General features: G+C 37.4%; 1 protein-coding gene across 1 annotated transcript in view; it reads left to right on the forward strand.

Annotated features, from left to right (window-relative positions):
- Positions 1 to 1,435: 1,435 nt before the first annotated feature.
- Positions 1,436 to 16,147, forward strand: part of LOC107695383 (phosphatidylinositol 3,4,5-trisphosphate-dependent Rac exchanger 2 protein-like) — a 123,841-nt gene continuing 109,129 nt past the window's right edge. Inside the window, exon 1 of the mRNA XM_016495267.1 lies at positions 1,436 to 1,849. Within this exon, the coding sequence (XP_016350753.1) occupies positions 1,712 to 1,849 (138 nt within the window). The 5' untranslated portion in view covers positions 1,436 to 1,711. The remainder of the gene's footprint in view (positions 1,850 to 16,147) is intronic.

Raw genomic sequence — 16,147 nt, forward strand, 5'->3', positions numbered from 1 at the left:
ATTGCCATGCTGTAGCTGAAGATTCTGTAAAAGCATGAATAAATGTAAATAATAATAATATTTAAAAAATGTATATATAAAGAAAAACATGAAAGATATGATTTTACTTCTGGCACTAATTAATAGGAATGAACTGTACATATTAGCAGTTGGGGTCTGAATATGTATAGCTATAATTAACCAAATTTAATAATAATAATAATAATAACAATTGTTACTGTTTGGGAAGTAAGCAGACTGGTACTGAGAATACAAGAGCACAGGCCACATTTCAGAGACCTCCTTGCTTGAGAGTCAAATATTATCCTGTTGAGCTGAGCTGAAAGGGCACAGCTAGGAGAAATAAAAAATGTTTGGCAGGGAAACGATATAATAAAAATAATGCATGCAATTTAGATTTTTTTGTAACTGAATATATATTGGTACTGTCAATTTGGCAGCACAATCACACTGCAAAAATGATAACCTGCAATTGGTGTTTTAAAGGATTAGTTCACTTTCAGAATACAAAGTTCCTGATCATTTACTCACCCCATGCCATCCAAGATGTTCATGCATGTCTTTCTTTCTTCAGTTGCAAAGAAACAACTGCAAGATGAGCATTTGTGGTTAAAAAGTATTTTTTAGAAAATGACCAATGGTTTGGCTAGATAAGACCTTTATTCCTCGGCTGGGATCCTGTAGAGCCCTTTGAAGCTGCATTGAAACTGCAATTTGGACCTTCAGCCCATTGGCCACCATTGAAGTCCATTATATTTTAAAAATGACATATGTATATATATAAGTGACATATCATGAAAATCTGACTTTTCCAGGTTTTAAGTGCTATAATCAGGTCCCCAGTGTATCTACCAACCAAGGAAACGTGAAAAAGATTAACCCAGTAGCTTTGTTTTGGGAAGCCTTTTCTGCAAGCGTCGGATTTCGCTCCCTTGGTGACGTGGCAAAGGGATCTCATTATAATATTACCGCCCCTTAATCTGTAAGTTTACACTCACGGCGCAGTTATTGTGTTTTGGCAAGCGACAACGGTGTACCAACTCTAATGCCATGGACTAACTGTTCTGTCTTTGGCTGCACAGACCAGCACAGAACACTATTTACAGTCCCAGCCTCAGAGGAGACAACAGAGCAGTGGATTTATTGATTTACAGTATTTACTGTATATTGCTGCTGCCACACAGATCTAAAATAAACATGCGATTTATTTCCCAGCTGTTTACCTTTCATTACATCATTACACTTTGTTACATAACTAACATAACTCTTCTCTTTAATGCCATTCAGCTTTTCAAAGTAATGTAACTAATATAGGAGTCTGGGAAAAGCTTGCATTGTAATTACCCCCAATGTCATCAACATTTCCCCACTGTGCTGGCGGCACGAATTCCCAGCCGTTTATTTCCTGTCCTTTTCATGCTGGAGGGAGGCTGGATTTGGGATGAAGGTCTTGGGAGTCACATGGAGCAAAGTTTTTGATTGATGTCCAAAAGCCATTACTACACTTTTCTCAGGCGTGTAGAGTAGCTAGTGCTGAACTTTGATGCTGCTTCTGAATGCAGCCGATTCGTAGATTGTTTTCAAATTGCGATCGTTCATTCTACTGAATTTGTCCGCTGCTTTCCCCATCATGTTTCAATCCTCCAGCCGGCGTCAATTCGTTTAAACTTCTGCTCTTGCAACTTTGAAGACTCTTAAGAAGACCATCGAAATGACTGAGGAGAGCAAAGCCGACCACAGTGCCCAAAGTGGGAAAGATTTAGAGAAACAGCTCCGTTTGCGAGTTTGTGTTTTGAACGAACTTCTGAAGACCGAACGGGATTATGTTGGGACGCTGGAGTTTCTCTCGGTGAGTGCGACTTCGGTAATTGTTTCATTGGATAATTTCATATTTTTTAGCCCAGGTAGATCAGGAAGCAATTGCCCATCCATACGGCTGGCCACGCGACAAAGTAGAACGCTTCTAATGAACGTAGGCTACAAGCGCGCACATCTTTGAGTTTCTCGGAGCGTTCGCACAGTCAGTTCTCGCTGAAGGGTGTGATGAAAGTTAAACTGTGTACACTTACAGTTGACAGCTTATTTGATTATAATAGAAGCAAGTGTGCGAATTATGCAGAGGTTTTAAAGGTGTTTCTATCGGGCACCTATTACCATTTGCAGTTTGCTAAACGCCAGTTATCTAAAATACTTTTTAAAGAAAAAAACTAACTTTTTTTTTTTTATAGATGATACTAAGCGTGCGAACGGCGTAGCCTACTGTTGCTATGGTTACAAATCAGGTTAGCGTCTTTTTGGCGAAATGTGAAAATACTTTTAAATAATTTAAATCTTGGTTTAAACTTATGAATGCTTATTTGCTAAAATATGTTTTTAAGTAGCCTATATATATATATATATTATACTCATACCTTTTGTTCTTTTCATATTTTGAATTGTTTTTAACTTTATTTTTTAGTTTTGAAATGTTGTTGTATGCATTTGTGATTTTTATTTAATTTATTTTATTTTCTTAAATGTGTATATATATATATATAGTATTTATAGAGTTTTAGCTTTTAGTTTTAATTACTTTTTCTTATTTGTAAGTCGCTTTGGATAAAAGCGTCTGCTAAATGACTAAAAGTAAAAAGTAAAGTAAAAGTAAGTGATATATATATATATATATATATATGCTTTTAAGTTATTGATTTGGACAAGTCGTCCGACCCGCATAATTGTCATCCTGAATGGGCGCGTTCTATTTTGTTGTCGCGTCGCTCGTTTGCGGTGTAAATGGGCTTTACTGAACGTCTGTTTAGTATGTTTGGAGTGAATCAGCAGCATCAGAGGTCTAGCGGTGAACCTCGAAACCCAGACCGTGCCATGCCTGTCAGTCCCGCTGATCGCTTTGGTTTGTAGCTCGATCTAAGAAGAAAAAGCACATTTCTCAATGAGTAAATGTCTCAATTTAATGTGTGCCTCTTGTTTTTTCCTCCCCTCTGCATTGGAGCGCTTCTCTCCAGTTCCTGTTGACCCTAAGAGCGCAGTCAATGTTTGGATTCACAGAGAAAAAGTTCATTGCTCAGAGGTTTTATAGCTCAGGAGACTCTCAGTTGCTTATTTGTACATATCAGTTTCGCCATAGATGTTTCTCCTCAAATTAAAATCGACACAAATGAGACACAACCCAGATAGCACACATATGTCTGCAAGATGTCTGTTAAAGATTGCTTCATCTGGAAAGCATCTCCTGTGTACAAACATCTGATAGACGTCTCTAAGATGTCAGTTTTACATACATTCTAAAAAAACATCTTAAAGACATTTTCTAAATGTCTATTTGACATCTAGGAAACGTCCTATAAATGTATTGCAGATGAGCAAACAGTCTAAAAAATACGTCAAATAGACGTCTCCGTGATGTACGTGTGCTATCAGGGAAATGTTCACATGTAGTAAGCATATACTGTGGACGGCGCTGACTTCTTTTGAGTTTTGATAGCAAAATTGAGACATTATTGAGAACTCTTTCTGAAACTTGAAAACAAGATGGCAGAGAGATTAAGGTCTTTTTCTCAGGAGAAACATCTCAGAAGTCGAAGACTTGAGGTCTCCATTGAGGAGTCGCAACTGAGATATCCAGCTCTGAAACTTGCAGATGAAAATCACAATAAAATTTTAAGATTTTTATGTTAATCAGGATGTAAACATTATGCATGATTATAATCTCCATACGGGATGTCTCTAGCAGGGATGCATCTGTCCATGATTTGCTCAGGCTCAGTGAGCAGAGTAGGTAAATGCTTTTGAGTCTGAGCCAAGAACTGAGGCAAAGCAGGTGGACTGAAAATGAAAACCTCAGACTGGCACACTGTGGGACTGTACCAACTGATATAATTTCTGCCTCTACTGGAGGAACGGAATACAGTAAGCCCTTTGGCCTGACAAGGGAATATAAGTTTTTTGTTTGTGTAATGCATAGTTTTTACAGTCAGGCACATAAGCAAAAGATTATTTAAATAAGGAAATGAGTGGCTAATCACTTATTCATGTTTAAAGTTTGAAGCTAGATGTTGATCTGAAACTGAAGAAAGCAAAGAGAGCATGAAATTTAGTTTTCAAAAGTCTGAAATGATTCAAGTTGAACCAGCAGATGAAACATCCTTGTGATTGATATGTAGCAATGACCTGTGTTTCCCACCCTTCATGCACATTCACATGCTTACATTCTCCATCTGGAGACAGTGTCACAAGCAGTTCTCAAATTCATTCAGACTAAATGAAATCTCTCTATTCAGACCATTTTGATCCAATTAAATAAATCATTAGCCTGTGGAGATCGTATTTGTGAGACAGAGCTATAGAATTATTCCAGCCAAACATTTAAGTTTGTTTTATTGCCAGCGCTAAACAAGATTTCTTCAGAGGTGAAAAAGTACTTCTTTTGATGATGAAAGCTTGCTGTTGTACCCCCGAGTGTGATTAGGAGGTTAAGGAGGAAACTTTATCAAGTCACTGGGAAATATCATCCACATGCTCTCAAGGATCAAAGCCTCCATGGGTGCCACTGCAGGTCTGTGACTGATCACTTTTAACCAATCATCTTGCTCAGAAATGCCCATGTGGCTTAACCAGAATTCCTCAATGTCTAGACCAAAAAAGAAGGGGCAGTGATTGGGGGGCTAAAGGAAGCCTGTGCAGAATTGAAGTTAGATGATAACAACAGGCCGTGGTATGGGACAATGGCTGTTGGGGGGTGGTGTTTCATGGCCCGGAGGGCCCAGAGGACTGGTGCCATGCTGAACAGAGGGCATTTTGTGTTTGTGAGAATTAGATGAAGGGGTTCGCTTCCAGACAATATGGCTCTCCGGTGGAACCGGCCTGGAGGTATTGCCAGGAGAGGGACTGTGATGTGAGAGCCCGGGTTCTTTGCCCTCTGTTGTAAAGTACATTTCCTGGTGGAGGAATTCTGGAGAGGTTAGAAGAAATTAGGAAACAATGGTCGTTTGAATCTAGGGGAGAGTTGGCTACATCAGATCAGTTTATCCCACTATATCCTTCATGGTTAGTTTGTTCTTGGAGAGGAATTGCTCTTAAAAGTTGTTGTTGAGTTGGTATTTAGTGTAAAATACCAGCTGCGCTAACTGACAGTTACTTGGCATGCTACGCAATTGTGTCTGGCTATCAGATGAGCCAAGAACAGTGTCTGGCAATTGTAGCATCTGGACCAATCAAACACACAATATATATTTTGTTAGCTATATTTAACAAATACTCTGTAACACCCCTCAGTTAACAAGCCATACGAGGACCTATGGACCCTTCCCCCGAAATGCGTAACACCCCAGGAAGCCGAACAGGCCCCTGGTCCCCATGGCAACCATGACACCTCTGCTAGACCAGATCCATTTACGACCTAATGGCATGTTGAGAATTACCCCGTTGACCCTGAGAGGTCAAGTAAATATCTACAGTGGATCTAAATATTTATAATTAATTATAACTAGTTATGATTAATTATTCATATTTCCCCATGAGCTGATTCGCTACACAATTCACGTGAGATGGAGGAAGTCTCTTAAAAGATCTTTTCTGAGATATCCCTAGAATGGCTTACGTAACAGCTCGATATAGATCTGATAATGGGCGCTTTCAGATAATCATGTTTATATTTGTTAACTGGAGGCTAAGAATGACGATCCTCTGTAAGAAGTGCCTCACTATGCTTTTTACTGTATGTGCTCATGATAAAGGTCACTCAAGCAAATGAGAAGTACAATTGACCTGCATGAGGATTCATCAGTACTTGCAGAGTGAATCCAACAGGAGTGAACAGGGGGAAAGCTTTCATGTCCTCCTTCAGTAGGAAAACAGCCGTGTTGCTGCATAATGTGTTCTCTGGAGTCTTAGCTCTGGATTAAGTGGTCCCTCTGCAGCGTTTTTCTTTCGCAATACCCTGTGGGTTTGGAGGAATTGACCACCCAATGTACTTTTTTAATGCTTAATAATAAAACTTCAAAAAGGGATTTTGCAGCACAAACGGCAATTGCTTTTATTTTGCTTTTGGGGTAAACACAAGTTTTAAAAGTACCCATAGACATTTCTTGGTCTATTTAGAAATTTGTTTGAAGATGATGTGGTACAGTTTTCAAAGTTACTTGACAATGTAGGATTCCTACTGTTTGACTCATTAGAACAAAAATAGCAGGGCAGCTTACCCACAAACACAAATTAAACACAGGGCTGACTTAAATAATTAAACCAATGCCTTATTTGAGTATGTACAATTAGTCTTTTCCTGATCTGAGAACTAGTGCATGTGACCAAGCCTGTAAAACACATTTGAGATGCATTCGGTCACTCAGAAGGTGGTTTAAGATGCATACAGAACGTGATTTGGCCAAGTGTAAATTGGTCTTGCTGTTCAGACAACGTCTTTTCAAACATATTCAACTTTTCCACATAACATGCTAAAAACATTTGGCATACCTTAGCAATTGCAAAGCAAAGCCTTGGATTCTTGGTTTTACCTGGATTCTTGTACATTTTGATTCTTGATGTTAGAATCTATTTTTTTCTAATCGAGTTTTTTTTTCTAATTCCATTGGTATGCTTAAATTGCTTCGTTGTCCTTTTTCTCTTGTTCTGTTTATTTCCAGTCAGTCTGAGGCCTGCTGATTTGTTGGTGTCACATGACCAGCACGGATTGGGGAGGAGGGGGTAGGGGTGTATCTTTTCCCAGCCAAGCAGTGAACCCTGCAACCCCGTCCCTCGGGGTCACAGTTCTCCATCCTCGACTTCTTCCTCTTGGTATCCTGGTTTATCCATCTGTTGCTCTGGAAACATGGGGGCTTGATTATCACGCCCTCTTCACCCATTTCTCACTGCTGAAAACTCAACATATTTAGCTGAACTAGAATGCAAATGGGTGAAGATCAACCTAAAGATTGATTTAAAGTTGCGTAGAAACAGTCTGAAATATGACTTTGTTGAGATGAGGAAAATAAGGTTGATTGTTCTCACTAAAACCAGGGTTATGTGGGTTCATATTTGAGTTATTTTTTTTGTCATTATTGTGCATCCCCCCAAACAATAGCAAACAAAACCACCATTAGTTGAACTAATTTTTTTTGAGTCTCAAAATGCTTTGCTCTCAATATTTAGTTTGTTTTTGACTCTTTTCTTCCTCAAAACTCTCTAAAAACATTTTGCTCTTGAAAACTTGTTTCTTAACCTTTTGCTCTCAAAACTTAGATTGACACTTTTGAGTCTTAAAAAGTTTTGATCTCAAAATTGTTTCATTTTAAGACTTTTGTTTGAGTCTCAAAAAAAAAATTGCTCTTGAAACTTTGACATTTTTGTTGAGTCATTGAGTCTCAAAAACGTTAGATTTTTTTTCAAAAAATGTGTTTTGCTTGGCAAAAAGTTTTGCATACACATCAAAGTGTTTTACTTGAGATTTTGTTTTTTTTTGCACAGATGTCAAAAAGTTTGCTTGCAAGTCATTTTTTGCAAATTAAGAAAAAAAACTAAGCTCAAAGGGTGGAGTTAGCAATCACTGATGACTGAAAGATGCTTTTTTATATTGTTTCCACTGGAATGACAGTGCTTGTTCTGTGTGTGAGTTATTAAGGTGGCAAAAAGATAAGGGATATTAGAGGATAAAACACTTAATCCTTATTTAAGTATTTAAGACTTTAAGTAGGCTTGTGGAACTCATCCAAAAGAAAAGTGGTAACTGTTTGCGAAACTATCTATTTTGGATCCACACTAAAGGAACAAAAATTACTCCATACATGTTGGGTTTGAAGCCCTGGAAGCAGAGAATAATTGAGTGCGGACATGGTTGACTCAGCCATCACTGTCACCTTTGGCCTTTGTCAGCCTATCAAAAGCTAGCATTGCTTTCTTTCTCACTTTAACACGCTTTCTGTCCCTGTCTGTTGCCAATCTTTACAGCCTTCACCTCCTGCATAATGTTCCATCCATTATGTCCCAATACTTTGTTTACACGGAGTTGCATTTTCCCCTTGCTACATGGAGGATCATTAAGATTCCAATCTTTCTAATGAGTTCGGCTTTCTTTTTCCACTGTAAGGTCATAGGAGTTCTCATGCGCCGCAGACAGACGTTATAACCAGCGGAGGCCTTCCTTTATCTTATCCTCTCTTTTTAAGCAGTATGCTTAACTAGCTCCCCGAGGCTCAGGGCAGGTCGCCTCATTCCAAATGCACAGCGTGAGCGCAAAGTGTGTCAGACATTTTTCTATTCTAGTGACAGTTCAATTCATGGAAGAGAACAGAGTCTTTTTGTGCCCCTGAGGGAATTTAGAGGTGAGGTTCAGCGTTCAGTCTGAATGTACATGATGGTGCTTAAGAACAAGGAAGTTGTCGCTGGTGGGGAGGAATTGTGACCTTCCTGCTGTTGGGGTCCTGCGGTTGTTTGTTTCCGTGATGGAGCTGGAAGCGTCTAATCACCTGTGAAAGCCCTCCATCATTTGGTTTCAGTTAAATCTACATTAGTTGAAAAAAAGTCTGAGGTGATTTCATTTATGGCCCTCCGGGATCTTCTCTTAACTCTCATCATCCAAAAATTGTTTTATCGCATCGTTTTGCTTCTGGGAAGCAATTGGTTTAGCCCCCACCACCACAGTAACAAAATGAATGTAAAGTGAACTTCATACATGTTCTACAATGACCTTTTGTGTGATTTTGAAATTGTTTTACACTTGCAGACGTTTGTGTCCCGTTACGTTGGTGTGCAGTCTTGTGTGTCTTGTTTGTGAGTGCACAGGGGGCTACGAGGGGCTCTGGCCGGTGAGTTCCTTCAGCTTTTGTGTCAGTGTGAGCAGGATTTCCTTCCTTCCTGCCCCTCCTCTCCTTTTACATTGTGCTCTGCTTCCCCTGTACATAGAGCTGGCTGTGGAGGCACACGGGCCGCTCCACACGACTAGAGTCTATGCCAGGGCATCGGTCTCAGATCAGGCTCTGGAAGACAGCAGCTGAATAAGAAACCATTTGTCAGATTTTTTTTGGTCATTTTTTTTTGAATAAAGCATGGGTCATCGTGACCTTTTTGGGCGATATTTTGTCTCCTATGCATTTTTAATGTGGGCTGTTTGTTAGAAGATGAATTGAGCATTTATGCTTCCCAGGTGAAAAATAACTACTAATGTACTTGAAATTCATATAGTATATTTATAGTACAATTGTTCTCCTAACATGCTTACTTGAAGTGCATTAAACATGTATTGAATTGCATTTTAATATAATTTTTAAAAGTAGAAGTAGGCTATATTGGTAATAAATATATGCTTAGTTACGCTTTTAAGAAACATACTAAACCACAAGTATACTTGTTGTGACATTTTAGAAAACATACTTATTGTAATCTTTCTTAAAATATATTTTATATATACTTTGTACAAGAACGTAGTAAAATTATACAGCTTTTAGTGGGTTTAAAGTATATGTATCTTATTTATAACCATATGTAGACCTATACTGCAATATATTTCAAATATTTATGTAATGAACATGCTTCAGCCTACTTTTCAAAAGGAAGATATCTTGCAAAATATTTTTAACATTTTAATATATTCTATAGAGTATATTAATTCACTCACAGTTAAATATATTATAGCTAGGTCTATAAAATATGCAAATGCATTCTTACTTTGTACCAACTTATAATGTATTATAAATATAATTTTGTCAACTATGCCTTAGTAATAAGCATGCTTAAAATCAATAGGTTGTTCGTTTTTTTTGGCTGTACTTGTAAAAAATTCTAGGCATCTTGTAATACAATTCAAATACATTTCAATTTCACTTTTAAATACATAACATGATACATTAATTGTAATAGACTATTAACTGTACTTTCCACAAGCATTTCAACATCATATCATTTTAAGTGTATAAATCATTTTTCCAAAGATACACCATTTACTTACTTGTTTATGTTCCTAAATTCAAACAAGCTCAACCTACCGCGTGATACGCGAAAACAAACCTCATTGGCTTTTGTGGAAGATCAGGCATGCTTGCGTAACGTGTTACAAAACCTGATTGGTTCTTGAGCATCAGGCAAGCATGCCTGACCTTCCGTTTACCAGTTCTGATGTGCGAGTGTATGTGCGTCGATGGATGTGAATACAAGTCTAAATTAAAACTGTTAAGTCATATAGAGCAATCACGTCTCTTCAGAGGACTTGGAAGAAACCACTCGATTCATATGGATTATTTTTGCAATGAACTTTTTGAAACATGAACATTTTTGGTGACTTTCAGTGGAGGGACATCTGTCAGATTTCATTAAAATATAAAATAACATGAAGGTGAGTACTTGATTACAGAATTTTTTTCAACTGTTCATTGGGTGAACTGTTAAATTAAATAGAACATTAATTTTTATATATTTATTTTCCCAGCTTCTTAAAGCGTCTATGTGTGTGGATTTGGAACCTCAGTGTTTTGTGACTCTAGGTAAGCATTTAATTTCTGTTACTTGTCTTTTTTTTTAAGCGCAGTAGCTACATTCAGTTTGACCAATCAGAGCCAAGCTTTTCAAATCGGCTTTGCAGGTAATAGACCAATCACAGCGTTGTATGTTGTTGAGATGGTAACATGTTTTTAGCAGAAATCATCCCAGTTTTTCCTAGGTGGATAGTGCTGGTGTGCATTTGCTAAAGTTAGTTAACACAGGAAATGCTAACGTTAACCGCTGTAACATGACACTTACTAGCTAGTTATATAGCAACTATAGCCAGTGGATATATGGTTGCTTGAAGTCTAGGTAGTAGAATTTGTCTGTCATTTGGCCTAATTGGCCTAATTTAGAAGTAAATTTTCTTTGAAAAGTTTGAACCATACAATTACTTTGTCTTGAGCTGTCCTGCCAAATAGAGTAGCGTTTATTGATTGGTGTTTTCGTTCAATTTTGAGAACTTTATTGCCTGTTTGAATGTGGGTAAAAAATGATGCTTTTAAGAGAGAAGACATCTGAAACTGCTAAGGCTGAGATGGTTTTGATTATATTACCCACCAGGTACATTGTAACATCACTAATCATCATTTGCCTGCCTGTTGTTTTTTTTTTTTTTTTTTTTTTTTTAAATTTGTTGTTTTCAGATCAGCTGCTGTTGCAATAGAAGGCAAATTGAAATCAGATGAAAGAGACGAGCAAAGAAGTGAGTGGTAAGTATGTTTTGATCTCATATCAATTATGAATGAGAATTCTCAGTGTATAGACCCTGATTTGGAGAGTTTATCTGGCTTTAGATCCTCACGGGTGCGAAACTTAGGTGTCCTTGTTGATCAGCCTTTAAAATTTGACAAACACATCTCCTCCGTAATCGGATCCAGCTTCTATCAGCTTCGTCTATTGTCTAAAATCAGACTCTCTCACTCCCAAAACTCTAGAAATGGCTGTTCATGCATTTGTTACCTCTCGGCTAGATTACTGCAACTCTTTATATTGTGGTATATCTAAGTCTCAAATTGCTCGCCTTCAGCTAGTCCAAAATACCAGACTTCTTTACAAGTGTCGTAAAAATGAACATATCACTCCTATCCTCAGATCTCTCCACTGGTTGCCGGTTCACCAGAGAATAGACTTTAAAATTCAAACTTAAAGAAAAGTGATTCTCCACTTGAAGATGACTATGAAGATGGTGACATTTAAAATGTTTCTTTGGTTCAGTTATTTGCAGGTTTAACTTGAGTTTGTAAAAAAAAATGCACTGTGCTTTATTGTTTTTCAGTAACTTCATGTGTGTGTGCAGAAAATTGCATTGTGATTCATTTTTATTCAGTGATGGAATATTCATAGTGTACTTTCCAGTAATACAAGTATAACAGAAATGGGTAACACTTTATTTTAAGGTGTCCTTGTTACAAATGTTACATGTACTTTCTATTATAATAAAAATTAATTATGCATAATTACATGCAAGTAACCCTAAGCCAAACCCTAATCCTAACCTAACCTAACCTAACCTAACCAAACCTAACCTAACCTAACCTAACCTAACCGTATACAGTAAGTACATGTAGTTAATTAATATTACTCAGTACTTAAATGCATAATTACACTGTAACAAGGACACCTTAAAATAAAGTGTAACCAAGAAATGTTCTACAAATTGATTGAAGTAGTTCTGTTATAGCATCCCACTGATATTTAGTTTGTATATGCTGCTGTACTTTTTAAATGTGCTCAAGGAATTTATTTTTGTAATGCACACAAGATATAGTACATTAAAGTTTTCTAGATGTGAAAGTGTATGTACATGTGTGTCATTTGAATTGAATGATTTTGCACTTTTTAATATACCATTTTAGAATGCTAAAAATAGCTTTATAACAAACTAATAGTAATGCATTTCTAACGAGCTGATATGCTATTGAAAATGTTCTTGAAGAATATTAAAGTGAGGCTTAAAATACATTCAATACAACTGTACTTCAGGAAGTATAAAAGTGAAAAAATTTTAACAGAACTAAATATATTAAAATATACTGCAGTTCATCTTAAGCATATCTTAAAGAGCCCTTAACATACGTAAAGTTGTTGCAAAATAACACATTTATTATGCACTTAGTATAGTATAATAAAAATATAATAAGTGCATTAATATTCGTACAACTTAAGCGTATTTCTTTTTACCTGGGTTGGCCAGTTGGCCGTTCAATTGAGTGTGTGTGGGCAAGTGTCAGCATCTATGGGGCATCCATGACCATGTGAAATAGTAACCTACGGTGTTGCAGTTGCAGCAACTTGACACAACCTGTGCCAAGCGTTTTTATCCTTAAAGCCATTTCTTCATACAGATTCCTGGTTTTATTATAAATGATTTATTGATGCAAAAAAGCTGTGATTTAGTAATTTACTGTAAAAAACAACAGATACCTAACATAAGGTATTTAAACTTATTTCATGTATTTATCAATTTATTTATTGAAAGAAATATAGTGCATCACACAAAACTTCTGGTAATGGTGTAAAATGGATAAATAAATAAATATATGAATTATGAATATAATTAATAATACTTCATAAATTTTAATTATTTACAATAATTTTTTTGTCATACTTAAAAAAAACATTTTACTGTAAACTTACATATATTTTGTACCATAAATTCTATAATTAATTTTTACTTAAAAAAAACTTTTTTTGTGTGTTTTAGAGTAAAATGTTATGTTTATTTTGTTTTTCAGATTAAATTTAATATGAATGGTAAGGTAATGTACAGTGAACTAATTAATAGGTTTTGATGCTAGCATTTCTACATTTTTTCTTCAATTTTTTTTTACAATGCACATTTACAGAGAAAACTACCATTTCATGTTGACTTCAAAGGGTGCTATTTGAAAACAAATCTTTGTTGTTTTATCTCTCTTTTAATTTATTTCTGTTTTCTGAATTCTACATTTAAGACACTTTCAGTCATTTTATATGTTGATCTCGAGGCATAGTTGTAGAATATTAGAAGATATTTACATTATTGTAGTGACAGCCCGATTTAGACAGTCTAAATCCTTCTCAGCCTTCTCAGTTCTTAGAATTTCTTAAAATGTCTGGACCCCAAAGGAGAAATTCAAGTGCGAAATAGAAAAAAAAATCCAATGTAAGGTGCATATGCAAGTAAAGGGTAGTGCGGAAAGTGAAGGGCTAGAAAAGCTGGCGGAAGAGTTGAAGGGGCTGACCAGCCACTATAAATCAAATCGTCCTTGGTGTCCTTTTGTTATTTTGATTTGTTCACAATCAGTGTGCAGTACAGTGACTGAGTTCCACAATATCCTGTATAGCATATCAAAGTGTTTCCTCCTAACGGCACTGCTTCCTTACACTTCTGGTGTTAGCAGACAGCTGCTGAATGACAAGTTTATATGAGAGATGAGGAGGCAAAGCAATGAAGTTTAATCCTTCCTTGACGTTACCATATAAAAGACATCCATAAGTTAAACCCTGTTCAGTGATTTTATCGCTGGAGGTCCCCAGGTTGCTATACTGCCGGGTGCTCATAATCGTTCCTACTGCTGCTTGTCCTGACGTTATTGGTGGGCTGCGTGACTGTCCATAGCTTTTGAAAATCTTAGCACAAATGAGGTGTACTGTCTGTAAAAATAAAATGTCATTCGATTTTAACAAGGACTCAGCAGCTTTACGTTCACGCCACCAGTCTGGATTGACAGCAATATGTCTTGCGATGCACAATTTGTTATTTACAAAATAGCCAAGACCACCTACTTTCTTATTGCTCACACTCACGATTCTGTCTGCATGAAATGTCCAGCGAAACCACATGGAATTAGAGCCATGTTTCTGTGACGCACATTATGTGTTTGTATTCTCCTGGTTTCTGAGTCATTACTGGTAACTTGATCATTTTATTAGTCAGAGACCTTCATTTCAAGTCCGTCATCATGACATAGCAGTTAAGTGGGTATCTGTTCCTTTTCCTTCAGCATGCGTTTGGACAAAGACATCAGGTGTAACAGCTGGTGTTTTGTTTAGCATAATGCAAATTATGCCACAAGTTTGCAATCCATTGTTTAGAGAAATATTCCAAATGCCAGCCAGAAGAACTTCATTTCCACATACCTGTTGATGGCAGTGTTTTAAGAAAATCTATATATTTTCTAAACAGTCATTCAGGCAACAAACTTATGGGCTAGTTGAGTTTGAAAATATGTATAATTAGGCTGGTTTCGGATTCACCCAACCTTGATCAGACACGTTTATAAAGGGGGTGTCATCAACATGCTAATTAAAGAAACAGATACAAATCTGAATATATAAAATAAAATATAAATAAAAAACATGTTGTTGTATTATTTAATATATGGTATTCAAAAGTTTGTGGTCAGTACAATTTATGAAGTTTTGTTAGAAGTCTCTTATGCTCACCTCTTATGCTCATTTTTACTGTATAAAATACAGTAAAAACAGCAAGATTGTGAAATTACTAAAATTTAAAATAACCATTTTTAATATATTTTAAAATGTAATTTATTCCAGTGATGGCAAAGCTGAGTTTTCAGCAGCCATTTTTTTTTAAAAAATTTTGTGCTCAAGAAACATTTCTCATACTGAAAACAGCTGAGTTGCTGTAATGAATCAGTCCACTGAAGGCGAGCGTAGTGAGAACCCATGTGCAGTTTTATTTACAAGTGATCCAAACAATAAACGAAGACTTGACTAGACTTGAACAGACTTGACGAGGCATGAACAGACTTGACGAGGCATGAACAGACTTGACGAGGCATGAACAGACTTGACGAGGCATGAACAGACTTGACGAGGCATGAACAGACTTGACGAGGCATGAACAGACTTGACGAGGCATGAACAGACTTGACGAGGCATGAACAGACTTGACGAGGCATGAACAGACTTGACGAGGCATGAACAGACTTGACGAGGCATGAACAGACTTGACGAGGCATGAACAGACTTGACGAGGCATGAACAGACTTGACGAGGCATGAACAGACTTGATTAAAACAGACTTGACTTGGCATGAACAGGACTCAGCAACAGCAGAGTTACAACATCAATACATGACCAGAGACAATGGGAACATGATGGCTACTTATAGCAGACAAGGAGGGTCACATGACATGAACAAACCAATGGGAAACAAGACACATGACACAATGAACAAGAGAACGAATGGCATGAATACATGAGGGCAAGGGAAGCATGACACAAACAGGGACGGACCATGACTAAACTACAAAATAAAAGACATGAAAACATGAACATGAAACAAAACCCAAACACCACATTACATTTCCCCCCCTCTAAGGGTGGCTCCAGACGGCCAAACAAAATCCAACAAGTCCAGGAGGGTGTTGGAGTGGAGACGGAACTGGGGGAGGGACGGAGGGCCAGGCCCGTGAAGAGGAACAGGACCTGGATTGTGGAGCAATGGCGGGCCTGGAGCTAGGAGCAGTGGTGGACCAGGATCATGGATCAGATCCATAGGAGCATGGAGCCATGGCGGTGCAGGCAGAGCAGGGAGCCATGGTGGAGCAGGCAGAACAGGCAGCGAGTTCATGAATGGCCTCCATGGCCATAACAGGACAGGCAGTGAATTCATGGACGGCCTTCTTTAGTCGTGACAGGGCAGACAGTGAGTTCATGAACGGCCTCC

This window comes from Sinocyclocheilus anshuiensis, unplaced genomic scaffold (assembly GCF_001515605.1).
Source record: "Sinocyclocheilus anshuiensis isolate Anshui unplaced genomic scaffold, SAMN03320099.WGS_v1.1 scaffold110, whole genome shotgun sequence".
Lineage (NCBI taxonomy): Eukaryota > Metazoa > Chordata > Actinopteri > Cypriniformes > Cyprinidae > Sinocyclocheilus > Sinocyclocheilus anshuiensis.